This window comes from Bos indicus x Bos taurus, chromosome 13 (assembly GCF_003369695.1).
Source record: "Bos indicus x Bos taurus breed Angus x Brahman F1 hybrid chromosome 13, Bos_hybrid_MaternalHap_v2.0, whole genome shotgun sequence".
Lineage (NCBI taxonomy): Eukaryota > Metazoa > Chordata > Mammalia > Artiodactyla > Bovidae > Bos > Bos indicus x Bos taurus.
This window is the reverse complement of record NC_040088.1, coordinates 25,681,599-25,709,041: the sequence shown is the minus strand read 5'-3', so window position 1 is coordinate 25,709,041 and position 27,443 is coordinate 25,681,599. Positions and strand designations below refer to the sequence as shown.

The following is a 27,443-nucleotide window of genomic DNA, read 5'->3' as shown; positions in this document are numbered from 1 at the left end:
CACCTTACAGCCTCACAAACAAGAACCCCCATGAAAAACAGCAAAGCAATTATTCACAGAGAACACGGGCACAGAGGGCTGCGAGGCCATTTAAAAAAAACGAACAACACAGCCCCCCCCCCCCCAAAAAAAAAACAAAACCCCAACTCCTTCCTCTCTAGGGAGGAGGGCATCCTTCATTTGCAAGGATTTGGATCTGCCAGCCTGCAAACCGACCATCAGAACCAAAGTGAGGCTGTCTGCGGGGGCGGACGGGGGAAGGAGGGGGGCGCTTAAAACAAAACGGAACAAAAAGGCTTCAGGAAAAAAAGCCTCCAAATCTCAGTGCTAAAACATATGTAAATTGGAGGCGCCGGTCGCGCGGGGACAACCCGGGGGGTGGAAGGGGGAGGACGGAGAGGGATGCGGAAGTGAAGAGAGCGTGCAAGGCAGAGGTGGAGCAGGATCTAGATGCTTCTTCCCCAGCCAGGGTTATCGAAGCTCGCAGACCCCAGCCAATAGACCCCGCACTTCCATGCTAGTCTTATCTTCTTTTTTAAACAGAGAGACAGACACAGACAGACAGACAGGCAGAGCCGCAGTGCACACAGGGCGTGTGTCGGAGGCCGCCTGGAGACTCACCGCAGCAATGCTACGTGAATGCAGAGGGCTGGAGGTGGTGTGACTACTCACTTGCTCGGCTAACAGCTGCCGGTTTTGGATGGAATTATTCCGCAACAACAAGAAAGCGTCGGTTAAACGCCTCGTGGCCATGTCTCACCCTTTGTGACCCCCAGCTCAGGGGGCCCCCGCCCACTTAAGAGTCCAGGTTTATTCACTTTCTTTCTCTTGGCCTGGCCTGGTCCCCTTCGCAGGCCTGCAGCCAAGCAGGTGCTGCTCTGTGCTTCCTCCAAGCGCAAAGACCCCTCCCCAGATGGCACCTCGGCTTTCCAATTGTCTGACTCCCCCTACCCAGGGCCTGCCTTCGATCTCAAAGCACTCAAATCCCCCCAATCCTTGCGTTGCTAGCCAACTTCCCAGAGACCCCTCCCCAATCCAACCTTGGATCTACAAGCGTCTAACTGGCCAATCCGGCTTTGGACTGGAAGAGTCGTAAGCCCCCTACCACATCAGTCTCTGACACCCCCTAGGGCCCGAACCTTCTATGTCTGACTTGGCTCACACGCGTCTGGGCCGTGCTTTCAGGCTTGCCTCTGGCTCAGTTTGCCCTCCAGAGGCCTGAGAGGCCTGCTTGAGGCCCCCCTTTGGACAACCGAGCCAGGCCTGGGCCCTGAACGCCTGCTGCTTCCTGCTGGGGCCTGGTCTGAGCCCTATAAGGCCGGGGCCCCGACCTCCTGACCCCTTCCCTTTATGGGTGGCCTGGTCCTCCACTGCCCCAGCAGGCTGCCGGCCTCCAGGAGGGCAGCAGAGCCTGCCTTCACTGCCTCCTCACTCCTCTTCTTCGGCTCCCTCCATCCCGGGATCTGACTTCTGCTCAGCCCCTGGGCCGTTTCCGTGCTGTGGGTCCCGGGTTCTGGCGTTCCCCCCTGGCCCTCTTCCTGTCCGTCTCTCGAGAGTGCCCCCCTGCGACGTTCACAAGCCTTGCTCGCAACGTTCCGGGCGCGGGAGATCCCTACCCCCCTGCCCCGGGGCACGGGAGCGCTCCGCCCTCTCCCGGGGTGCAGCCGGGACGCTAGGTTCCCCCTTGCCAACTGGGCCCAGGCGCTGAGAGCAGGCCTTCGGGCAGGCCTGAGCCTCGAGAACGTGGGCCCCACGTTGCAAACAACTGCCAGGGGCCTTGGCGCCCTTATTAGAGTGGAGTCGAGCGGCAGGCAGATTTGGGTTCCAGCAGAGCCGAAGTTTGAGACGCGCGGAGTTGGGGCGGGAGAGGAAAAGTTGGAGACGACTGCCTCTTGGAGGCCGAGCACGCTCCACTGCAGGCGGCGGCTCGCACTCGCTTTTTTTTCCCCAATTCTAAAAAAAAAAAAAAAAAATGTATCAGGAAAACAAGCAGGAGAAAGGAAAAAAAAAAAAAAAAGCAAAAGCTCCAGCTAGAGTTGCAGGCCGCCTGGGCCGTACCGCGGCCCGCAGTTGGGGGGTCGTGGGGACCTGCCCGGCTGCCGCGTTCTGTAGGGGGCACTGCAGGGTTGTACAATCTCAAGTGGAAAAGTTCCCGAAACTTTGACAGCCCCCCGCCCCCAACCAGTTCTCCCTGCCTAGTGGGCCAGCGCGCCCGTGTGCCAAGCCGAGCCCCGCGCCCCCCGCACCCCCAGCCCGCTTTCCCGCCCTGGAATTGGGTCGGGGAGCCCTCCGCCAAACCTAGCACTTGGTTGCGGACTCGGGTTGGCGGGATTTGGGCAGAGGCTGCGCCGGGGCGCGTTGGAATCGAGTCGCCCGAGCCCGAGCGCGGCAAGCAGGGGCCAGGTTATCGCCCCGCGAGCGAGGCCCGAGTCCTGCGGGGTGTCCTGCCCGGGGCCACGCCACGGGCCGTAGGAGGCCACCCTACTGGCCGCACGAGGTCACCTTCCCCCCCCCCCCCCCCCCCCCCCCAGCGCCCAGAGGCCGAAGCCCGAGCCAGAAAGCCTGGGCCGGGCGCGCGGGCCCGAGTGGATCGGGGTCGTGGAGTCGGGCAACCGCCCCTCCCCAGGGGCTCGGGGCTGGGGCGGCAACGGGTTCCCCTTCCCGGGGCGAGCCGGGACCACCGTGGGGCCGCCGAGCCGCACTCGAGAGTGTAGTCTTAACAAAGGAAAATCGCCCCGGCACCCGGGAACGGCCCGATCCCTGCAATTGTTTCTGCATGAAACAAACTTTACACACACACGTGCATTTTCCGAGCGTCTCCCCCGTGCTAAGCGCCGAGTTTGCAAAGGAAAGATCGCAAACACGGGAAACAAAGCTGGTGTCGGCGCTCACAAAGGGCGGCAGCCGGGCCGGCGCGGAGACCCGCGCGCGGATGTCAGTAGCACCCGCGGGGCGCGGGGCGAGGGTCCCGCCGGGTTTCGCCGTGTCGCTGGCGGCACCCTGTACATACATACATACATACATATACATACATATAATTTTGTTTTCTAAAGGAGAACGTTTCTGTGCATCTGTTGTGTAAAGAAAAATTACTGTGAAACATATCTTCGGGAGGGAAATGTCCAAATGCATAAAATAAAAAGAACCGGGAGAGCCAGAGAGCAGGGCTGGCGCGTTGGTTTGGAGGAAGGGGCTGTGGTTTCCGAAGCCGGACTGTGGGCTAGTGGGGTGCTCAGGGAAGGGGCGCTCGTTTGCGGGCTTTCGCGGACGTTGGACGATGCCCAGGCGAAACAAAACCTCGCCGCCGCGTGACACCGCGGACAGCGAGCTGCCTGCCTCTCCGAGCAGGCGGCTGCGGCTGAAGAAAGCCGCTGCTCCAAAGGCAGGGACCCCGGTTATCTCGGGGAGGGAAATTCAGAGAGCCTGTGTGCGGACCCCAGGCAAGCTCGGCACCCCGGGACATATGTGCCTGTTTGCCGAAAGAGGGACAAGTCCTATCTCCACCCACAGCGCGTGCGATCCCTGCAGTGAGACCTGACCCAAGGCGCATGGCTAAGCCCCCTACTCCTGCTTCGGAGAATAGACAATGTAAATAACAACCGAGCTGGTGTTAGGCAAGACATCAGACAGAAACGTGGTCGGCATCGTGTTCCTTTCGTTGGAGCTCTCAGCACCTTGCAAAGCAGGGACATGTTTACTTGTGGCTTTCTCCCCTAGGCTAGAACGCGATCTTCTTGCCGGGCACCGTGTTTTTAGTGTTTTATTCATCTTTGTACCCTCGGCCATTGCATTTACTTAGTACTAGGCTCCGGATAAATGTTTTTTAAATTTGTGCATGAGTGAATTAGAGACCTGAGATATCCTCCACAAACTCTCTGACCGCCCTGGAGTGACTTTAAGCCTTTAGAGCCATTAACGGTTAGGAAGGGGGAAAATGTGGGGTTTTAATAATCCATGTAATGTGCTCCCTGTCTTCCTCCCCGGGGCTATTGTGAAGATCCAATGAGCTAAGTGAAAACCTTTGTCAACTATCAGGTGCTGAGCAAATATTATATAGGATAGCCGTTCATTCATTCCCTTTCCTGGGAAAGCGTTAGAGACTCCTGGGCTTGTGTTTCAGTAGATGGTGGTTGCCCTTCCTGGTCAGTCTTAAATGTTTTTTGCAGGACAATCTTGTTCTTACGTTTAGGAAATCAATCAAGCTTCCATTTCTTTGAGAGAAATGAACAGGCACTTGCTCACATAAATAATGGAAGAAAAAACCTCGTATTCCCAGAACAGCTACCTCAAGCAACCCAAGAGCCCGAAAGCACGGAAACCATGAAGCATCCATGAGATTGGCATAGCAACCCGAAGGCAGCACTGTGCAGTAAGAACCCGGCTGCGTCCAGGCATGGGATCGTGTGCGGGAAATTGTGTTAAGTGAAATGGAAGCCCTGGCTGGGACACCCACCCTGCTATAGACCATGTCCAGTCTGTGTACACCCTGACCCATACTGGGAGTGAGGTGGGTTGGTGGGGGGAGGATATAAATCATTATATTTGAATGTTCCTTGGCTGTTTTATTTTCCTGTCAAGTGGCTTAAGCCTGATTTTTTTTTTCTTTTTTTCAAGCATTCCCTCATGGCCAAGTATGTGTTTCCTTGGAATTGAAATCTAGGTTGATGGTTTTATATTTTAAAAGCTTTCTTTGTGACTCATTCTTGGCCTGCGATAGGATTCTGTAATACTCCCCAAGCTCACAGAGCCTGGGTGTCCTGTTTCTTGGGCTTTGTACCCACTTTCTAACATTTTGTCAGTGGATCCAAGAAGTCACTTTGGGAGACAAGTGTTTCATTGTCTTCTTGTCATCGTAATCAGTGCGGAAGGGAACCATAAACATGGACTTTCCCAGCTGCAGACAGACAATGGCAGGGGCAGGAGGAGGTTTTCAAGTGCTGACAGGTTAGTGGTTAGACAAAATGGGTCAGCAGGGCGAGACCCACACCCTTCAGGGAAGACGTTTAGATGAGATAGGTCTCATGGAGCCCTCACTCCGTGGGCCAGCACACAGTAAGTGCTCCATATATGGCCATGTGTTTGATTTCAGCAGCACAAAGCTCACACAGGCTACACTCCCTGCTGGAAAGCTTCACAGCAAACTCCAAAGAGTTTGGAGCATGGGGGTGGGTCCTGAATACATTTTAAGATTCAGATTCTGTGGTTTAGAAATCCAGATGTGTCTAAACAGGTGGAAAAAGGGTTGAAACAGTTTCAAACGGACACCTCTTAACTTGGGCCTTCCTAGCTCCTCTTGGAAGACAGATGGTCATTTTTTTTTTTTTTCTAAATCAGGATGAGCAACAGAAGCCCCCGAGCCTAATGAATGTCTCATTTGCACAGATCTGACTTAACAGGCAGATTCTGGCCAGATTCAGGAGACAGGAGCTTTGTGTTCTGTCACCCCAAACAGCTCCTCAAAACCCTGAGCACTTCCAACCTCTGGAAACTCCCTAGCTCTGTCTGTCTCTAGCCACGACACCTCTCATGAGCAGAGAGATGCTGCAGAGAGGCAAGTTTTGTTTTGTCCAGACTCCATTAGGTTTTTATAGCAGACAATTCAATTCAGGAAGCATTTCTAAAAAATCTACCAGTGGCTCTGCCTAGCTCTTGCCAGGCGCTGCTACAAGGGCTGAAACAGAGCACAACTCTTGCCTTCAAGGAATGCAGCCTCCATTAATTCTGCCCAAATGCTGGTTCTCATCGTGTGTGTTTCTCCAGCAGCCTAACACATGCTCTCTCTTCCCCTCCATCCATCCTCTACGCTGCAGCCATGGTGACCTTTCCAAAGCACAAATCTCATCATGTCACCGCCTGATTGAGGCTCCGAAACAGCTCCCTCTGGCCTGTACCAGTGACGTTCAGCAGAAAACAGGTGTTCTCCAAGCCAGGCCATTGCTAATAGTAACTAATGATGGTCTTTGCTTGGTTGGCAGAAAAAAATTAAGCTAATTGATGGAATAGTCTTCCATGTTAGGTGTTTCTCCCCCTCACTTTTTCTTAAGCTTTTGGTCCCTGCTACCCCTTGGCTGTTTAGAATACAGTATAAGACTATATCTGATTTATTCCAGAATCATGAATTTTACTGAAACTGTTTTTTCACATCTCAGTATTTCCTGGGAACTTCCCTGGTGCAGTGGATAAGGAACCAGGTCTGGGAAGATTCCACATGCCTTGGAGCAACTAAACTCGTGTGCCACAACTACTGAGCCCTTGCTCTAGAGCCTGTGCTCCACAACGAGAGAAACCACCACAATGAGAAGCCTGTGCACTGAAATGAAGAGTAGCCTGGCTTGCCAAAACTAGAGAAGCCCTTGCAAAGCACTGAAGACCCAGCACACCCAAAAATAAGTAAAAAAAAAAAAAAAAAAATTCCTGTTGTTCCGCACGTATGTGTTCTACATGGTGGGGGTGCCCTGGGAGGGAGGCCAGGCATTCAAGACCCTTCCCAACAGCCCCCAACCCTCAAGCAGTGTGCTTGTCCCTCTCCAGGGCTTGACTAATGTGGTTTTCTCTGCCTAGATTGTGGGTCTTTCCCCTTTTGCTTTGTGAACATTTCCTTCATGTCTTAGCATCACCCATTGTCTACATGTCACAAATGTTTATGGAATAGATGAGTGGATGGATTGACAGATGGAAAGATGAGAGGAAATATACTCAGGACCAGCATATACCAGGAGGTCAAGTCGTCCGCTTCTGTCCTCACCTACCATACTCCAGCTACAATGGCCTTCCTCCTGGTTCTCAAACCACCTTAGAAGTTGCTGTTCCTGCCTACTTAGTCATTCACACGACTGGCTCCTTCTCAGGACCCGGGTCTCAGATCACCTTGTATAAAGTGATCCTCCAACCTTGTCGGTGCTGTCAGGAAAGGAATGTCCTCTCCCAGGGTCCTGGGCCATCATGCCATGTATCTGTGCTGGATCAACTTCAAGACTCAAAGAACATCTAACCTCATGGCTTTTGGTCTTGGAGGTCTCCAAAGAAACCTCTTAGGTAACAGCTCACACCAGCAAAGCATACCTTTGGTTTTCTCCTGTAGGATGATGTTGATATGTGTATCCTCAAATAAATCAGCCTTCCTGTCTTCACCATCTTCCTTGGCAAGAACAATTAGTTGAAGTGCCAAGCTGGGGCTGACCAGGATGACTCAACCCTTGAAAAATATAAAGGAAATTATTGTATTTTCTCGCTAACAGGTACTGAGACTCAGCCAGCTCCTCCATTTCTAGTTTGTTCTCACCCCCACCCCCATGGCAGTAACCACATGACATGGTATTCTGAGTGATGTCAAGTACAGAGCTGGATCCAGTCTTCTCCAGATGCCACTCTGGTAACCAGCAGCCTCTCATTAACCATGTGGCCTTATAAGAGTCAAAACTCCTTGGGCTGCAAGGGACAGAACCCAGAGCAAATTGGTTTAAACTTAAAAGCAAATGTATTGGCCCAAATAACAAAAGAAAGAAAGAAAAGAAAAAAGAGAAAAGAAAAGAAATATCTAGACATAGCTGGATCCAGAGGGTAAATGGTATCCATAAGAGTCTATTTCTCAGCTCTTCCTTGCTCTGCAGGGTTTTCATGTTCAGGCTAGTTCTCCCCAGGAGGTGGTAAATTGACGTCTGGAAGCCCAGCTCTGGTGTCTCACACCATAGCAACCCCAGTAGAAAGTACACTTCTCTTTCTTAATAATTTCGATAAAAAGTCTAGAACTGACTCTCACTGGCCTATCTTGAGTCCCATCCTCCTCCCTGGACCCTAAAATGCCAAGCTAATAGCCAGAAAGTAGTGATCATCTGATTGGTTGGGCTTGGGTCATGTGACCACTTCTGGACTCAGGAAGGTGAGGGTAGCCGGGTCTGGGTCACTCAAACAAGATGCACTGTTAGCTATCCCTTTTTTGAAATCACTGTGTTGAGGTTCCCAGGGCTTCCAAGGTGCCACAGTGGTAAAGAATCTGCCTGCCTATGCAAGAGATGTAAGAGAAAAGGGTTTAGTCCTTGGGTCAGGAAGATCTCCTAGAGAAGAGAACGGCAACCCACTCCAGTATTCTTGCCTGGAGGATTCCATGGACAGAGGAGCCTGCTGGGCTACAGTCCATCGGGTCACAAAAAGTCAGATATGACTGAACACACACACATACAACAATAACACAACAACATGTGTTGGGCCTAAGAGAAAGAATGCTGGGTACTATAAGCAGCAGATTTCTGCCTCAGGCCAGTTTTCAATCCTTACTCTGCCCTTCGCACATGGCCATCTGCCTCTCCTTGAATGTCGCTCCCTCGTTTTCAGTCTGTCTGTAGGCCGGTCCCCAGATGTTCTATTCTTGCTGTTGTGTCTTAGACTTTACCTGCCCGTGGTTTCAGATACTACAGACTCTATCGTGTCCACCTGCACAGAGCCTCCTGGATGTCCTGCCCACCCTTTGGTGAACCACTGGGTTCCTACCCAGGTATACTCCCCCTCCTCCTGGATCCCTTATCTATGGCACCAAGAGTCAGTCTGCCCCCTAAACAGAGCCTTTGGCCTCATCTGCCATTCTGGCTCCTCTTTACCTGAGGTAAACATACCATCCACGATCAGAGTGTAGAAGATTCTGCCTCCTACCTACCAACTGTCCTGCCCACGGCCGCTCCACTGGTCATTCTCTCTCTTGCCTCAAAAATCACAAAAGAAGCCTCTCTGCCTTGTCTCCATGCCTCTGATGCTGGTCCCCGATGCAGGATGTTCTCTAAACCATCACCTTTCCAAAAAGATTAATCTGGTCGTGCACCTCTCCTGATTAGACGCCTGCTCTGTCATCTCACTGCCTACGGCGGCGGGGAGAATGAACTCCTTAACCGTGCCTCTGAACACCTGTAGTGCCCATGCCTCTTAAGCCAGACCTGCCAGGAATCCTTCGCCTTGTGGAACATTCTTGGCACCTTCCGTGGTTACCGTTTCTGTGCCTTGTGACATTTGATAGCTTCTGCTTTGAATTCTTTCCTCCACTCCCACCTCCTCCTCCTGGAAAACTCACTCACCTTTCAAGATGAAGCTCCCTGTCGTCAGTGAGTCCTTCCCCAGCCCCGCAGGCAACATCAGTCACTTTCATTTCTTGGAGCACAAAGCACCATGTTCATTCATGACGCGGAGGACATGCCACCCTGTCTTGCATTGATCTGTTTCCACATCTGCCTCCTCCACTCAACGGGGACCGTGGGGAGGGTAGGCACTGCCAGAGGAAGCGCTTGCTCATGGAGTGTGACCAGATGAGTGACATTTGGGCATTGCTGTTGGGGGATGGGGAGGGAGGCAGGCTACACAACATCACAGTGTGAAGATGGATCGTTGTTTAACCACCAAATCCCAGGGTTTGGGATGTGAGGTTTGTAAGCCAGGCTGGGCAAAGAAAGTCCTGATAGATGTCTTGAGGGCCAGCTCTTTCTGATCAGGCGTCATCCATAAGCTCAAATGGCTCAAGGTATTTCGGCTAAAGAGAAGGTAGTGTAAAGCGAGGATGGGGTTGAGGGGTGGAGATGGAGAAAGATCCAGCTGAATTTTGCATCTCCAGTTGGCAGATCTCCTATCTACCAAAGGCTGGCTTGTCCTTAGCCTCAGTCCCAATCAATTTGAGCCTCAACGTTGGATTGTCAGTGGTAAACACATGACTCTGTTACCTTCTTTCCCTTTTGTTGCTTTCAAAGTCCAGTTGCAAAACTGGTTAAGTGTTTCCTTTGTCTCTATGAGATGTGACTTCACTATTCTCCCCTGATGGGATGGATGGGGTGCTTCATGTCTTTTTGATGGAAATGGAGGCTGAGCCAGTCGGACTGGAGTCAAATTACCTCTGGAAATATGACTGGACATGGGTCTCAGTGAAATTCATTCGATTTTCTCTGGGTCCTCTGTGTCTCCCATGGATCCTGGGAAGCAGGGCATGTGCTGTGTGCAACACGCAATGGAGAGATATCTTCAGGCCCATAAGGACTGCAGAGTAACAGGACTCCCCGGAGGCCCAGTCTAAGCAGGCTAGGGAAGAGCCAAGCTCCCACAGGCTCTTCTACATGGGTCACATCTCCCACTTCAAAGGTTACCAGGATGGAGATGTTTAGCACTTCCTGTGTGCCCCAAGGACCTTTTCCAGCCCTTGGTATTAAGATCCGACTCAACTGATGGAGACCCCCATTGCTTTACCAATACAGAAGTATTGAACCATGGGCATGGCATTGTAGAGCTGCTGGAGTTTCAAAAGATGCTCTGCTCTCAAAGAACTCACAGTCTAGCTGGGGACACAAAACCAACAGACGGGAAACAATTAGTGAGCACTGGAGCTTGAAAAAATATGCCAAAGTGACTATGAAGGCAGCCGCAGTTCAGAAAAGGGAGAGATTGATATTTCAGCGAAAGCTCCCTTCATGAAGGAGGCAGGGGAGGACCCTTTCCTTGAAGGAGGGGCAAGGGCTTCAGAAAGGTGAGGGCACCCCAGAGAGGGGGAAACAGCACATGCGAAGCTGGAGAAGCAGGAGAAGAAGAAGGTGGGTGAGGGACAAGGAAAGAGCTCCCCAGAACCCAGTACGCACTGGGGAGGTGATGATGCAGAAATCAATCAGGGTGGAGCCAGACTTGGAGTTCTCTGGATGTCAGGGCTTTAAAGGTGACATTCAGGGACTTCTCTGCTGGTCCAGTGGCTAAGACTTGGTGCTCCCGATCCAAGGATCCTGGGTTCAATCCCTGGTCAGGGAACTAGATCCCACGTGGCACAGTCAAATCAAATAAAATTTTTTAATATTTTTAAAATATCATAAAATAAATGTGACACTCATGCAATTTATAAGCACTTATCTTGTGTGTAATGGGCACTGTGAATCATGCTGGAGGCTCAGAAATTAAGAAAATACAAGGAAAGTCAGACACTTTAATAAATATCCTTCAGTAAGTGTTACAGGGGAGGTACCCCCAGGAGCTGGGAAGCCGGAGATGGGCAGCCAGCCTCACTTAGCAAAGATTAACATGGGCTTCATGGAGGGAAACTTGGAGGGCATTGGAAATCATCCAGGTGTGGAAGAGGCAGAAGCATGACCTGGCCGTGTACAAAGATGTTCACAGCAATGAGAGGGTGGACCATCTGAATTCTCAACAAAAAGCCACTGATGAAATAGATGATGGTCCATCCATATGGTATCCCTGTAGAGTAGTTAAAAAGGATAAAGCTGTTCAGTATATATTGATTGGGAAAGGTTTCTAAGATGTAGTATTAAGAGAAGGAGGGGGGAAGCAAGATCCAGAAAAAAATATATTGTATGCTCTCTTGCTCTCTTTCATGTGAGGAAAAATGATGTGTGTGTTTTGCTGGTAAATGACTAGACATCTCTGGAAAGAGATGCAAGAAACAGGGACTGATGGTGGTTTCCAGAGAGCTCAGAGGAGGACTGTGACTCAGCCTTGGTGTGAAATGACTCCAAAGGGAAACATCACTTGAAGTTTAAAACATGCTGAAGAGCAGCCAGTGGATGGGTGAAGAGCTGTGTTCTGGGGGAGGGGATGCCCAAAGGAGCCTGAAGTGTTCCAAGGCCCGTAAAGATGCTTGGGAGGAAGACACACAGGCAGAAGATGCACCTTAATGAGAATGATGTTCCAGGCTAAGGAGTTCACACCTTAGCCTGGAGGACTGGCTAAGGCGTGTCCTTAGCCTGGACACACTCACCCACTCCATCAGTCGATACTGATGCAGACTGAGCAGGATGGCTTTTGAGTATGCTAACTTGGTGTCTCGGTTGCCAGGTTAAATCCAACAGGCTGCTTCAACAAAATGCCACAGACTGGTTGTTGTTGTTTAGCTGCTCGGTCACGTCTGACTCTTTGAAGCCCAGTGGACTGCAGCACATCAGGCTTCCCTGTCCTTCATTATCTCCCGGAGCTTGCTCAAATTCATGTCTGTTGAGTTAGTGATGCCATCTCATCCTCTGTTGTCCCTTTCTCCTCCTGCCGTCAATCTTTCCCAGTATCACGGTCTCTTCCAATGAGTCGACCCTTCACATCAGGTGGCCAAAGTATTGCAGCTTCAGCTTCAGCATGAGTCCTTCCAATGAATATTCAGAGTTGATTTCCTTTAGGATTGACTGGTTTGATCTCCTTGCAATCCAAGGAACTCTCAAGAATGTTCTCTAGCATCACAGTTCAAAAGCTTAAGTTCTTTTGCGTTCAACCTTCTTTATGATCTGAGTCTCACATTTTACATGACTACTGGAAAAACCATAGCTTTGACTACATGGACCTTTGTCGGCAAAGTGATGTCTCTGCTTATAAACAGCAGAAATTTACTTCTTACAGTCCTGGAGGTTAGGAAGTGCAAGATCAAGGTGCCAGCAGTGTCGACCATTGGTGAGGGCCCTCTACCTGGTTAATTTCTCAGGTGGGAGTGGGGAGCTTGGGGGGGGTCTCCCTTTGTAAGGAGACCCCATTCATGAGGGCTCCACCCTCAGAAGCTCATTACTTCCCAAAACTCCACCTTCTGACACCATCACCTTGGGGGTTGGGATTTCATCATGGGAATTTCAGGGAGTTGGGAGTGGGGACACAGACATTCAAATCACAGCACTTGGCCAGGATGAACTATGTTTCCTAGAACCCCCTTTCTTCTCTGTCTGTAGTCAGGATGGGCCACAAGGAGGTCCTTGCAAGTTTATGGAGGCCCCGTTCCCAACTCGGGATCCAGGATGGGCAAACCAGTGTGCTGCTTGCCCGCCTACAGTTCCCTTTCGAGAAGGAAGAATCAGAAAGTAAACAACAAATAAGGGAACTTTCGTGGTGGCCCAGTGGTTAAGACTCTGCACTCCCAGTGAAGGGGGCCTGGTCAAAGAACTAGATCCCACACGCTGCAACTAACAGTTTGAGTGCCCCAACTAAAGAGTCCGGGTGCCTCAGCTAAGACCTGAAGCAGCCAAATAAAAAAATTTTTTAAGTTTATATAAAAAGAAAACCACAACAAATAAATAATAAGATATCAGAAAGTAAGGTCATGCCAGCAGAAAACGAAAACTAAGTAGCCTGCTTTAGGCCAAGAATGTTTCAGGGAGGCCTCTCAGAACAAGTGACCTTGACCTGAAGGGCAGGGGGGACTGCCCATCAGCCAGCTGTAGAGGCTCAGACTGTGGGTCACGGGCTCTGAGGTAGGTCGCACTGGAGTCTTTGAGGAACAGGAAGAAGCTGACAGGCCGGTGGATTGTGAAGGAGCAGAGAGAGTGAGGGGTGGGGTTGGAGCTGAGGGCCTCGATAGCCTTGCAAGTCAGCATCTTGATTTTATTCTAGAAGCATCCTAAAGTCAAGGCATCTTTCAGAGTTGGCCATGAGAGAGCCCACACAGAGCTCTTCCTTTGAAAAGTGGGGATAAACCATGGTCTTGCTCTGTGTGTGTGTGTGAGGGACAGAGAGAAATTTCATGTCTTGGTCTTTGCCTCGGGCTGACTTGCAGATCCTTCCGCCCTGTGTCCTGGCTCCCTGCTGGTCTCACCAGAATTCCATCTTTCCAAGGAAATCAGACTTCCTTCTGCTAAGAAGATCTTTCCAGGCCCCGGATAAAACAATCACGCAAAGCTGAATCACTCACGTGGTTTTACGTTTCATTTCCCTGGGACGCCATTAGCAACACTGAGCCCTTCTGCCTGTATTCAACAGAATTTCTTACCCTGTTCTGCCTGGAACAGAAGGGAAACGAAAGGGGAGGAAGGGTCTCGGGGAGCTGGGCCGGGGAAGGGGGTAGTACAGCACCCCCCTTTCAGCCCAGGGAGGACCCCTCGAACATGACAGATGGTAGTCACCTTCCCCAGGGTTCGTAGGTCAGCTCTTCGTACCCTTACTCCTGCTCCAGACCTCCTGGCTTCAGTGTTTCTATCTAATTGATTTAGAAATAATGGATTTATTGGATAAATGCTTATAGACCATGGAGGCCAGAGAAGGGAAGCCATTTGGCCAAGGTCACACGCTGCCCAGTGGCAGGATTTGGCTGTAAACCCAGCTTGACTCCCAGAGCGGCCCTCTGGTGCATAGTAAGAGTCCCTCTGAGAAGAACTGGTCCTTCCCCAGAGTCCCTAGCAACAAGCGGCACATCTTCTGTGTGGTTTTCATAAAGGGTTGGTCCTGTTTCTCACTAAATCACTTAGATCGTGGCCTGTTCATGAGCAGGAAGTGGGTCAGAAAGAACAACAGCAGGGGACCACTTACAAATAAGGGATGGATTCGGACCCTTCAGCAAAGCCACTGCTGCTGCTAAGTCACTTCAGTCGTGTCCAATTCTGTGTGACCCCATAGACGGCAGCCCACCAGGCTCCCCTGTCCCTGGGATTCTCCAGGCAAGAACACTGGAGTGGGTTGCCATTTCATTCTCCAATGCAGGAAAGTGAAAAGTGAAAGTGAAGTCACTCAGCCGTGTTCGACTGTTAGTGACCCCATGGACTGCAGCCTACCAGGCTCCTCCGTCCATGGGATTTTCCAGGCAAGAGTATTGGAGTGGGTTGCAAAACACATGGGCTTAAAACATGGCCGGCTTCTCTTGGAGCCACCCGGTACTTAGTATGTCTTCAACCAGTTTGGGGTGGATGGGTCAAAAAGTGGCTGATCACTGTGTGAGAGTTCTTGTTGCTCACCTCTCCCTTCATTTAAGATCCAAAGCAGTGCCTCCAAGAAGCTTCCTGGATGGATGGAAGATGAAGGGATTCTTTGGCCTCAACCAGAATTTCTGGACTCATGGGTGATTCCAGTTAAAGTTCCAGAATTGAGTCTCATTAGCCAGATTTAGGTCACCTGCCTCCTCATCTGGAAACCCATCCGTCATTCCTACTGGGGGCAGTGGGGGTGGTGGTGGTGTCTGTCTGTCCTGGCCTGGTTCATCTACCAGGGCTGAGGCAGGCCAGGGGAGACCTTCCCAAGGAACATTAGGGCTTTGTCACCAGAATCAGAGAAAGTTGAGGCTGGGCTAGCAAAAGGACCAGCAAGACCCAAAGACCGAAAACACAAATTTCCTCATCTCCTTTCAGAACCACAGAGAGCTGCAGGACCACCTGTTCATCTCTATATTATGCTCAGGCAGGGCAGGGGCTTTGTCAACATTTGTGGAGTGAATGAAAGAATAAATAAATTGTTCAGTGAATTGTGGACCTTCTGGAAGTGAGAAGCAGTCCCCACGGTGGGAATAGAGCAGGGACTCTGACAGGTGTAGGGGGTGGTCCTGGACCCCAGGTCTGGCTCATGGAGAACACACAGGGCCCCAGCAGGCTGACCACCCCCTGCCAAGGGCACATGAGCTTGATCCTAAGCCGGAGGCCATGTGAGCTGGCATGTTGGCGGCAGGGCCATGGGCTCAGGGTGCAGCTCCCTGTGAAATGAGGGCTGTTCTTCCCCCATGTCAGCCTTGGCCTGTGGCCCTGGGCCTGGAGAAATTTTCATGGCAACAGATGGATCCAGAGTGATAGGAGGGGGCCCTGGGGAATGATGGCTTCCTTGCTGGTGAGAAGCCGAGCCATCACCAGCCCAGAATGGAGAATTGTTGGTAGGCTTATCTCCTGAGTTGAGGGGGTGTGGGTTTCTGGGGGCCTGAACGACATCCAGGAGAGATGGCGGGGGAGCATCCCTTCCTTGGGGGTTGGCCTGGCCAGAGTGGGGCTCCCTGGGCCACTGGGAGCAATGCCGGGCACAGGTAACAGTGACTGAACAGACAGCTCTGTTGTTTCCAGCATGAGAAGCTCTGATGGGCCGTCTTTAACATCTGGAAAGGGAGGTGGGAAGGGGCCGTGCATGTCTGAACGCTAAACAAGGCTGCTTTGGGATGCTTTTCATGCAAATCCCATGATTGAGTTTCCCATGTGTGGGAGTGGTTTTTTCACAGCTCCTTGGTCTTTTAAAATGAGAGGCGAATGAAGGCTAGAATGATTTGGTAGCCCCCAAAGGACCTGCTTGGGGAAAAAAAAAAAATCCCCAGGCTCTTGGCTCACAAAGAAAAAGCATCCCATTTTTCAAGAAACTCTGCCTAACCATGCTTCTCCTTGCGGGGAGGGGTGTGGAGGCTCAACTGCTCCTGATAGCAGTCATCTCAAATAACCCTCCTGATAGTTGTAGGGGCCAGTGTTTCTGAGGTCGTGGAGAGGCAGAGCCAAGATGGAACTCAGGTCCGGCTGGCTCCAGGGCACATGCCCAGCTCCTCAATCATGTTATGGATATTGAAGGAATCTAATACTGCCACCCACGATGATCTTGGCTAAGCCCACTCAGCCAAGAGCACCTTGTAAGCAAGTCCTCTAAGGACAAATGTGTCAGGAGGTGATGTTGGAGCAGAGAATGGCTGGGAAAGAGTGTCTCGGGGCAAGGGAATGGTGGCATCTGTGATGTTGCCAGAAGGACTTGGGATTTGGCTGAATCGAATCAGGTTCCTTCTCCAGTTGTGAAACCTTCACTCCCCTAAGGGCTGTGGTCTGAGATCAGCAATTCCCCCCAATCTGGAAGCATCCATCCAGTCCCTCCAAGCTATAGCCACAGAGGAGGATCTGAGTCGGCCTTTCAACGTTGGGTCTGGCGGGCTCCCACTGGCTGGGTGGTCTCATTCCCCATCCCTGTGGCCGCCTGCCCTTGCCATCACCTGGAATGGAAGGATTCTGAGGCCCTTCTCCAGAAACTTCTACGGAACATCTCTGTGTGACACGAGGGCTGGCCAGCACTTTCCACTCTCCTCCAGGGAGCTTCACCGTGAAGAACATTTTCTTTCTGATTTGTTTTCGTCTCTGAACAACCGCAGGTCTCCAGCTGGCTTCACATTCTTTCCTCTTGTGGAAAAGGTTTGCAGGACTGTTTCTGGCTCTCTCTCTCTCTCTCTTTCATTTGATTTTAAAGGTGCAATAGGCCAACATCGAAGAACAGAGTAGGAGAGTGGGAAGAAGGAAGGAACGGGGGTGGGAACAGCCATCCGGGGACTGTTCCTGACCTTTGAGGAGGTCACTTCCCCATTGGATTCCTCAGTTTGTCCACTCCTCAAATGGGCATCCCACAGGAGAGTCTTGAGAGACAGAAGCTGAGGTGTTGTCCATGTGGCTGCAAGGGCTAGAAAGAAGGGAAGCAGGAAAGAAATCTCTCTAGACTAGTTCCCCAACCTGGGGGCTGGATGCTCTGGGGGAAGGCTGTGCTGTGCATTGTGGGGTGTTTAGCAGCATCTCTGGTCTGCACCCATGAGATGCCAGTGGAAAACCTGAATTGTAACAACCAGTAATGTCTCCAGACGCTGCCAGACATCCCACATTGAGATCCACTGCTCAGCACATCCCGAGGCCCCGGATGGTGTCCCCTCGTAACTGTCTGGACTTGGCACCCTTCATGGTCTCCTGGTGACTCAAGAGCTGGGGAACGCTGACGCCAGGGGAAACAGGAGAGACTTAGGCCCCAAGCTGGTACAAGGCGGCCGTTCACCTCACCTGGACACCTCATTGCCCAGGAGGTCCCTCTCTTGGGAGGCAGTGCTGCCTCCTCTGAAGGCTCAGGAAGGCCCCCAGGATGCACAGCATCCTCCCAAAGCCCCAGAGATCCTGCCACTCTGTGACCTGCAGGAGCACCAGCCCCTTCGGTGAGTGGTGTCCCCCCAGGTGCTCAGTGCAGGGGGAGACGGGTCTTCGGATCTCCAGCATAGCTGATCCCAGCAGGACATGAGGCCCCAAGGAAGAGGAGGGGGCCTGAAGGCTCCGTGAGACCACCCCCCACATACATGGCTCCCCAAACTGGGGTGCCTGTGGTCTGAGCTCTACTTTTCTTACACTTTCATTTTTCTTTTTTTTTTTTCCCCTGGTTCTTGGCTCTGGAAAAAGTGGAAAAACATATACAGTGACCATACTGTTGATGTCTTGTTCAGAGAGAAGGAAAGATTTCACAGTTACTCAGAGAAAATACTGGTTGACGTGTGGTTAATAAATCACGCCCACATTTATGCATTTGCGGGTGTGGGTCTTGATGGCATTTTTCCTTTCTCGAGAAGCAAATTTAAGCTCCAGACTCTGACACGGCCCCATTAAATAGGGCCTTTCTCTCCTGCTGAGGACTGCTTTCACATGAATGTTTGTCAGGCAGCCGGGATCCCCTCTCCCACTCCGGAGGCAGCACAGAGACCCTCGCACCAGGGCTGGCGTCTCCACCCTGAAGACCCGGGCTTAAGGGAAGCAAGAGGGCTTCCTGGCATCAGATTCATGAAACTAGAGACAGGAAGGTGCCTTCCTGAGCAGGGACTACATGGCCTCCAGCATTCAGGACCCATATCAGCAGTACTTAGTAGGCAGAGACAGACGACTTCTGTACCCAGATGGGCAAGGTCTTTGTCTCTAGCACATTGCCCTGTCTCCTCTCTGACAGACAGATCCTCCTGCCCACCCCACCACCCCCCATGCTCTTCTTTCCCCTTGCTTCATCTAGCCTGTAGTCACCGGGCTAGAAAAGGACTGTTGAATAAACTATCGATCAAATAACAAATATTTTTAGCATCTATCATGTATATGCCACTGGGTTAAGACCTGGAAAATGTATGGGGCTTTGGGGAAGGGGGGAATGAGGCTCTCAGGGATGAAGAATGGCAAATACACAGTGCGCCTGCCCCCGTTCTTCCCGCCCGTGCTCCTAGCAGACATTGCTAATCAATCACTAGACATGGAGCTCAAGAATTTGGTCTGATGTACAGTTCCAGGCAGCTCCTCCTTGGAAAGGTCTTTCAGTATGTAGCTCTGAGACAGAACGGGTTACCTACTTCACCAGCCAAATGTGTCTTATCTGTCCTGGTGATCAATAGAGTAACAGACATCTTGTTGCCCTAAATAGTCTGGGTATCTTGAGAAGATGAGACATGCACTCCTCACAAAACAAAAACCCTAGAGCATCAGAGCCATGAATGTTGATGGTCAGATGAGGCCATGGCAGGAGGTCTATGCTTTCTGAGGGGTTGCTGCCTGCCTCCTGAGGCAGCCTGAAAGACTTCCTGGAGGAGGTGGCTTGCCAATGTGTTGGCTGTCTCACTAGTGCATTGGCCTTTGATCACATGGCAATCTTGCATCACTGCCCTTCAGGGAGACCCACTGCTATCCAGCCATGGGCAACTTGTATACATTCCTAGAACTGGCCGAACATTCCCCTCCCCAGGGGATTTGCACCTGCTGTTCCCTCTGCTTAAAATGCTTTTGTCCTAGCTCCTACCATGGCTGGCTCCTTATGAGCTTCCAAGTCCTGGCTGCAAGTCCCCTCCTCCAAGAAGTGCCCTGGCTGCACCCTGCTGCCAGGTCTTCCCATAAATCTGTATCTCAGCCCCTTGTGTTGTCTACCAGATGTGATCTGGCCTGCAAGATATGGAAACCACCCATGTGTCCATCAGTAGATGAAGAAGATGTGGTGTGAGTGTGTGTGTGTGTGTGCACTCAGTCCTTTTGTCATGTCCAACTCTTTACAACCCTATGGACTGTAGCCCACCAGACTCCTCTGTCCTTGGGAAACTCAGTATACTGCAGTCCATAGGGTCTCAAAGAGTTGGACACGACTTAGCAACTCAACAGCAACAATATAATTGTACATCAACTACACTTCAATAAAAAAGGAATAAATGAATGACTACAATTTAAAATATATATGAATGAAATTTTAAAAAGTTTTAATGGTAAAAAAATAAATAAAAATAAACACTATGAAAATGGAAAAAAAAAGAAAGGCAGGGGGGATAAGAGTCAGCCTGGCCTGCTCATGACTTTGGCCCTGACACCAATGGTCAGGTATACTGTAGGTGCTCAATAAATATTTGCCCAAAGAAGAAAGAAGGAAAAAAGTTCTAATGGCTGCATGGGAGGCGACAAGGAAAACTTTGCAAAGCCTGTCCAGAAAACAGCTACACAGTCAAGTGCCCTCTCTGTTGTGCATCTTCCCATCCGGGCATCTTCAATTTCTACAGCTGTCTCCCACCCGGGACCCAGGTCAATCTCTGGTGGATTACATCAGTTGCCCGGGGCTACTGCAATAAAGGACCACAAATTAGGGGGCTTACAAAATAGGACTCTGGAGGCCAGGTGTCTGAAGTTCAGGTGTGAGCAGGGCCAACTTCCTTCCCACAGGTTCTAGGGGAGGGTCCTTCCTCGGCCTCTCCCTCAGCTGGTCCAGGGTGTCCTTGAATTGCAGCCACATCCCTCCAACCTCTGCCTCCATCTTTGAATCATCATCTTCTCTCTGCCTCTGTCCTCTCCTCTTCTTATAAGGGCACCAGTCATCAGATACAAGGCCCACTGATAACTTTGATAACTTCATCACAAGATCCTTAACTGGGTATATCTGCAGAGATCTTTGTTGTTGTTCAGTCACTAACTTACATCTGACTCTGTGACACCATGGACTGCAGCAAGCCAGGCCTCCCTGTCCTTCACTGTCTCCCAGGGTTTGCTCAAACTCATGTCCATCGAGTCAGTGATGCCATCCAACCATCTCATCCTCTGTTGCCCCCTTCTCTCCTGCCCTCAATCTTTCCCAGCATCAGGATCTTTTCTAATGAGTCAGCTCTTTGCATGAGGTAGTATTGTATTGGAGCTACAGCTTCAGCATCAATCCTTTCAATGAATATTCAGGGTTGATTTCCTTTATGATTGACTGGTTTGATCTCCTTGTTGTCCAAGGGACTCTCAAGAGTCTTCTCCAACCCAGAGTTCAAAAGCATCGATTCTTCAGCACTCAGCCTTCTTTATGATCCAGTTCTCATATCCATACATGGCTACTGGATACATCTGCAAAGATCTTACTTCCAAATAAGCTCATTGAGGTTCCGGCTGATGTGAAATGCGGCGGGGCGGGGGGGGGGGGGGGGGGTGGACACTCTTCAGTTCACTCCAGGGAAGATCAGGACAGAAGTTGCTGGATATCCAGGGCTGTCCTCAGGTCCAGACTCCCTAGAGCTGAAGGTGACATTCACGGAGAGCTGCCAGCTGGCTCGGTACCTTGGTGGGGACCACCCCCGCTCTTGCCCCTCCTCAATGCTGAGCTCCCTCCCAGTAGGGTCTGTGTAGCCCTGCCTTTTGGGAAGGACCTGCATTGCCTTCTTTCTTTAGGGGGTGGATAGAGGTCAGGTCACCTTGGATTCCATTGCCATCATCACCATCGACTGCACTGGTTTTCTGGAGTGTGTGTATGTGTTTAACTTGTTCTGCTTTTTAAAAGGCACACCAGAGCAGCAAAAGAGTCTGGAGGTCCTTCTAACATCACCACAGGCTGACAGAGGGCCCATTGTCCCCAGGGCCAGGGTCCCTCTGGGGAGATATAGGTCTCTCTTCTCCTGGGCCCAGAGCAGGTATGAGCTGTCCCTGAATCCTGCTTTTGCAGGAGAGCGGGCGGCAGAATGGACCCCAGGAGAGTCATAAACCCCAGGCAGGAATGAAGCATGGCTGAAAATGCTGGGCTTTGAATGGAATAATATATGGCCCAGGAGATAAGCCTCCTCTTATTCCAGGGCTTGCGTTGCTGTAGCAAAGCCCCAGATGGATTCCTGGGAAGAGCTGAACTAGGAAAGAGACGTAAGGACTGGCCTGCCTGCCCTCCTGCCGTCCAGTGCTCAGAGGCAGTCAAGCCGGAGAATCTGTCCTCAGGGAGCCCCTTATTCATGGGAAAGATGAGCACGCAGGCAGGGGCTTGCGGGGAGGAGTGTGGAAGAAGGCAGGGAACCCAGCTGTGGGAGGGTCCAGAAGGTGGGCTTTGGAACACACCCGCTTCTCTCCATCTGGTCCCCTTGCAGCTTCTCTGGTCCCTGACACCATAACAGCCCCCCTCACTGGGCTCCCAAGTTTCCCCCAGCAATCCCAAACACTCTCCACACAGGAACCAGATGGACTTTAGAAATCAGATGAGGGGCTGGCGTAGGTAGAGCTCTTTGGGATGATCCAGTGATAACCGTTTTATTGAGAATGACAAAGATGTAGTTTCTTATCCTCACACACTTTTTCACCCTGTACTGAGACCAGGAAGGACTGTTGCCAGGACACAGGACATGGATGAATATCTCCAGCCACAGTGAGCACTGACCTCTCTGAGCCCCCAAGACCAGCAATGCCCCATATGGAGCACTTCCTCCTTCCAGCTGCTTCCTGACTTTCCTGGGGAAGAAATAGGTGAGGAATTTTGCCTATAAACCCTCTATTCTTTGAAAAATCAAACACAGCTCTTAGAGACCAAACAACTGACTTCGCCCAGACTTGAAGGGTCCTTGACATGGAGCGAGGGCCTTGGAGGAAAGACAAGTTCTCACCCAGGAGATAAAGGCATCCTCTCAGTAAGAAAGAGCACCTAGAGTTTCCATTTGGATTCCTGAAGGCCTTGGGGAAATCCAGGGGGACCGTTTCCAGGTGGTTTCAGAAGTACCTGACATATGGTAGGTGCTGGATAAATATCTGAGTAAACCAAAGAGCAATGGTATTAATAATTGTGTTAAAAACTAGAGGCTCTTTATCGGGCACTTACGAGGAACCAGTCTGTGCAGAGTGCTTGACTCTTAACGGGAGACACAGCCTGTCCCCTGATAGTGTCAAAACTGGGCACATTCTGGCTGCACGCAAGGGTGGATGCCTGCCTGGCTCTCTGGAAGCCCACGTCTGGTTAGAAAGACAAGATACCGAAAACTTCACCACTGATAAGGGTTAAACGGCCGTTCAATACAACAATAGAAGAGATGTTCAAGGCACTACATGATTAATTGCCCCGGGAGTCATAGGGATGATAAATGTTTTAGGGACTCAGGGGAGGGAGCCATTTGTCCAAGGCTGGCAGAAGAGACAGACATGGGTAGGGGGAAGTCAGTGTCCTTTTGAAGAGGGACCATGGAGCTGTCGTGGGATCTACAATGGTGTGATTTGAGGGGACTGTCTTTTTTTTTTTTTTTTTTTAAGGAGTAAATCTGATGCTTAGTTACCCACTTGCTCTAGTCTCCCCATGCTGGGGTCCTTAGAAAACCATCTAGTTCAAGAAAATTGGGAGCCAGTGAAAGCTTGATATTTATTTCCCTTCCAGCTGTTTAAGAAAAGCCTACTGTGACTCAGATGGTAAAGGATCTGCCTGCAACGCAGGAGAGCCAGGTTTGATCCCTGAGTCGGGAAGATTCCCCTGGAGGAGGAAATGGCAACCCACTCCAGTATTCTTGCCTCAAGAATCCCATGGACAGAGGAGCCTGGTGGGCTACAGTCCACAGGTTGCAAAGGTTTGGACATGACTGAGCAACACCACTTTCGTTTTCCAGCTGTTTAAAATTCTCTAGGACAAGCCAGACATCTCAGATCTTTCCTCTAGAAAGTGGAATGGGAATTTGGTGCATGCCTCCTGTGAAATAGGGTGAACATGCTGGCTTTGAACCCCAAAAGTAGTTGGGGCATCTCTCCCTTGGCAAACGGGCTCCACATCATATTAGACAAACATGTTTTTTCATGGTAGGGATAAGATTGACAAGTGTTTGGATTTTGCCCCAAATTTCAAGAGGTTGAAGCTGAGGGGTTTTTCTGAAGCTCTCAGAGGTCTGGATGATGTTCAGTCTGGGAAACAGCTATTCATCACATCTCATACCAGAAATTGGTTCGTGGACGCCCAAGGCTTTATCTCATTAAATCATGTTGCTATCTATAAATGGTGTTCAGGCTGCTTCTCTGGGAGCGAGGTCATCTGGCTGTTTAGAAAGTCCCACCGGGGTCAGGGAGGTGCTGCTATCTGCAGACTTGGGGGAGACCATGCCTCTCCCTGTATCTTCCAAGACACAAACCATCCAGGGGCTGCATCGGATCAAGGTGCAGCTGTCCTCCCCCCAACCCAGTAGGCTCCACTCTGGGCCCTGGCAGTGAGAAAGCAGAAGGCTGACAATGAATCGCATGGTGTCATCTGCGGGGGCTGGCTGGTGACATCACAGCAGGGAGGGGGGCTTCTGGAGCCAAGAGAGGCCCAGAGGGCTCTGAAGATAGTGACAATGACTGCACCTTTCTCTGTCTCTCTGCTTCTCTCTCCATCCACCTCCTCCCCAAGCCTAATGGACTTAAATCCCCCATGAAAAAATGAAGATCTGCAAAAACCAATCTTTGCCAGTAATGTTAAGCCATCAAGGGGCACCTCTCCCAGCTGGGTCTTAAAAGGCGGCCATGATGGACTTGAGACGGGAGGTGGTCCAAGGAGGAGTCAGGAGGCCCCAGCTTTGGGGTCAGAGTCGGGGTCAAGTCCCCACTCTCTTTTGGGCAGGCCACTTGGCTGTGCTGAGTCTTGGGTTTTTCACCTACAAAATGGGTTTTCCATGAAGATGGTAGCAAAGAATGCATTTCAGCAGTAAGAAGGTGGCCAGCTTGGCAGCACCAGGACTTTCTGTGGAGGGCCCACCCCTACAAGTCCAAGTCCCCTTGGATTTTTCATCCAAAATGTCCCAAGGCTCTGTTTTCCTTCTCAGTTACTCTCCCGAGGGTAGGGAGAGTAGATAGCCAGGGAGGAAGAACGCAGTTTGCTTCTTCCACGTTCCGAAGTGGGAAGGGTCAAGGGTGTCTGTGGGGCTTTCCTGAACTAGGGCTCCTCTTCTCTCCTCTGCCACTGACCTTGCCGCCCCCTGCCTCATACTCAGGCCAGCTGGGACCGTACCTGGCTTCCTCCCAAGAAAGCGAGCCCTTGACTTGTTGTTAGCATCCAACTACAGGGAACTTGGAAATTGAACCTGGTAACCTTCCAGGGCACCACCATAGTCGTACATGTATACCCCACAGACTTTTCTCGAAAGGCGATTTCAGCAGATAGAGCCAAAGGAACCCAGTTCTCAGTTTGATATTGGTCATCCAGGCAAGGGACCCTCACAAACACGCTCTCATCCTGTCCTTAGAGTTCCTTGGATTCCACACAGAGCGGAAGGACAAGAGGAACAGGGAAGTTGTAAGACAGAGGAGAGAGAGAGAGAGAAAGAAAGGAAGGAGAAAATGAAAAATAAGATGGGAGGGGAGAAATCAAAGGCGAAGACACAGGAAGAGAAAACCAGAGTCAGAAGGAAAAGTTTGAGACGCAAACAGACGTGGAACCACTTTCACCAGTTTGAGCTCCAGTGTCCTGCTGTTCACCCAAGAAACCCAAAACCCCGCATGTGGGCCATCCCTGAGCTGGGCCCTCAGAAGGCCTTGGACTGGCTGCAGAGGAGAAAACTGCCGAGGAGCCCAGTAAAGGGAGACGCTGGGCAAAGGAAAGCATGCATGACAAGAAGGCCCGAGGCTGTCTGCAGCCCCCAGGACCACAGTGTCAGAAGTAAGAGCCAAAACCTAAGCTTTCAAAGTTCCTGCCACTGCAGTCTGATTTCTTTCTCTGGTCTCAGAGGTAAAAACTGACCTCTAAATGGTTTAGAAAGGGCTACACATGGTTCCTCCAGTTCCCAAGGGCAAGTTCATGGGGGAAAGTCAAGCTGATTGCATTGCTGTCCAAAAATCTGGGTGTTTGGATGTGGTTTGTAGACTGAGCTCACCCTGGCGGCACCCAGAGCTGGGTGGGCACCTCCGGGTGCAGGATGCATGGAGAGCCCTTGGGGGCTGCCTCCTCCCCATCAGGGTGGGCAGCGCTGTTGCGGGCACAGGGTCCAGCCCTGGCTGAGGAGCCTGTGCTCAGGACACGATAAACATGGACTGCATCTCAGGTGGTCCTAACACCTACGAAGGAACAGAGAGCAGCCCTCTTGCCGTCTGGTCTGTTCCTTGTTATCTGTTTATCTGTCTCTCTGTTTGCATCCATCTCTCCTACTGGGCAGGGGCTGCCTGACTTCGGCGGTGCCCCCCCACCCGCACATGGCAGGCACCCATGGGGTTGCGGAGTGGGCGGTGTGGATGGCGCATCTGCCTGCCCTCTGCCCTCTGTCTGGCTGGGAAGAGCAGCCCTGGTCTCTAGGGCTGTCATCTCCTATCCCAGCTCACGGAGGGGCATTTCAAGACAATGAGGGCCAGAGGCACAGCGTGGGCGGGTGGCGGGGCTCAGGCTGAGAACAGGCGGCCAGCGGGGACTCAGCCCCCACTCCTGCGGCTCCGCTGGGGAGTGACTCACCCGGCGAGCGGCTGCGTGAGTCAGCTCGGCCGTGATGTGCTCTGCACACTGATGAAGCCAGCATCAAAATGCACATGGTAACGGGCAGCTGGTGAAAGCAGGGGGCTCACCGCACACTTGCAAGCACGCGCGCGCACACACACAGCCCCTCTTTCCCTCCCCACCCCCACCTTCTCTCCTCTCCCCACCTCCCCGCTTCTTTTGTGTTAAGATCAGAGCATTAAGTTTGAATCAGAGACCTCCTACCCCAACCCACCACACACCAGTCACATGCAGCTACCGACGGGTTACCTCGCAGCCCTGTCCCCCGTGTTCTCGTCTTCTAGACGTGGAGACAATGAACTCCATGTTGCAGGAATCCAAGTCCACGGGACGGGCTGAGGATGAGGCCTGGCATGTCACAGGTGCTCTGGGGTCATTCGGGCTCCTGAGGCTGGCGTCGGTCACTGATTTGTGCATCCGACAAGCACCCAGCCAGCAGACGGGGCACCATCCCCGGCTCTGCAGCCAGAGGTCTGGGAATGAGACGGCAGGCAAACGAGTCAGACGTGCCCTTCTGCAGCCTCACAGCCACACACAAAGCAGCAAGTGAGTTACAGAGCTGGAAACCAAGTGGAGTGGGAGGGGGGCGGGAGGCCTGGGTTTTTAGGAAGAAAAGCATAGCAATAATGAGGAGGGAGAATTGAAATCAGGAAGATAGCTCCCAGATCAGGGCAGCTCGTTTTCAGTTACTTCCGCAAACAGTCAGGGGAAAGGGTCAGTGGGGACTTAAGAGCCAGCGAAGTGGCCGCTGGTCAGAGGGACCCGCAGATGATCAGGGCTGTGTGAGAAGAAAACCCTCTCTCTGGGCCCCTCATTTTTGTTTATCTCTGGGTGAAGTACAGGATGTTTTCTTGTGTCGGCCATACCCTCCTGGTTGACAAGAAACTCAGTTCGTTGTGGCTCAAAGTAAAACATGGGGCTTCATTGTCTCATGCAAATGCTTCTCTGGAGGAATGCGGTGGACGCAGGCATGGTGAGATCCAGAGGCATTAAAAGTGCTGTAAGCATCTTGCTCTGCTTTGAGTTCTGGTTTCTTTCATGTCAGTTTCATTCCTAGGCAGCTTCTCCCCACATGATGGCTCACAGTGGATCCCAGTTTATAACTTCTCATATCAGCCATGCCATAGGGAAACCTTGATTCTCTACAACCTCCTCCCAAAGCCCTGTGATTGCACTGTCTTGACCTACCGCTCATGTGCCCAACTCTAAGTGAGCCATAGTAGACAGAGAGTGGACTGCTCTGATTAACTCACTCTGGGTCGTGAGCCCCACAAAGACCTTGTGGGTTGAAAATAGAGAAAGGGTGTGTGCCTGCA

The 27,443-nt window shown here is 51.4% G+C and overlaps 1 protein-coding gene across 10 annotated transcripts in view; it reads right to left on the bottom strand.

The window, feature by feature from the left end:
* Nucleotides 1-26,477, bottom strand: part of STX16 (syntaxin 16) — a 51,039-nt gene extending 24,562 nt beyond the window's left edge. For 2 of the 10 annotated variants that reach the window (XM_027559006.1, XM_027559007.1), the window contains exons 1-2: nucleotides 7,063-7,195; nucleotides 622-1,953 (exon numbers count right to left, since the gene is read on the bottom strand). In XM_027559006.1, coding sequence (XP_027414807.1) covers nucleotides 622-753 — 132 coding nt within the window. In that variant the 5' untranslated portion in view covers nucleotides 754-1,953; nucleotides 7,063-7,195. Of the gene's footprint in view, nucleotides 1-621; nucleotides 1,954-7,062; nucleotides 7,196-26,376 lie in introns of those variants that run through there. The other 8 variants (XM_027559013.1, XM_027559014.1, XR_003514045.1 and 5 more) reach the window with 7 other exon arrangements.
* Between the last annotated feature and the right edge of the window lie 966 nt (nucleotides 26,478-27,443).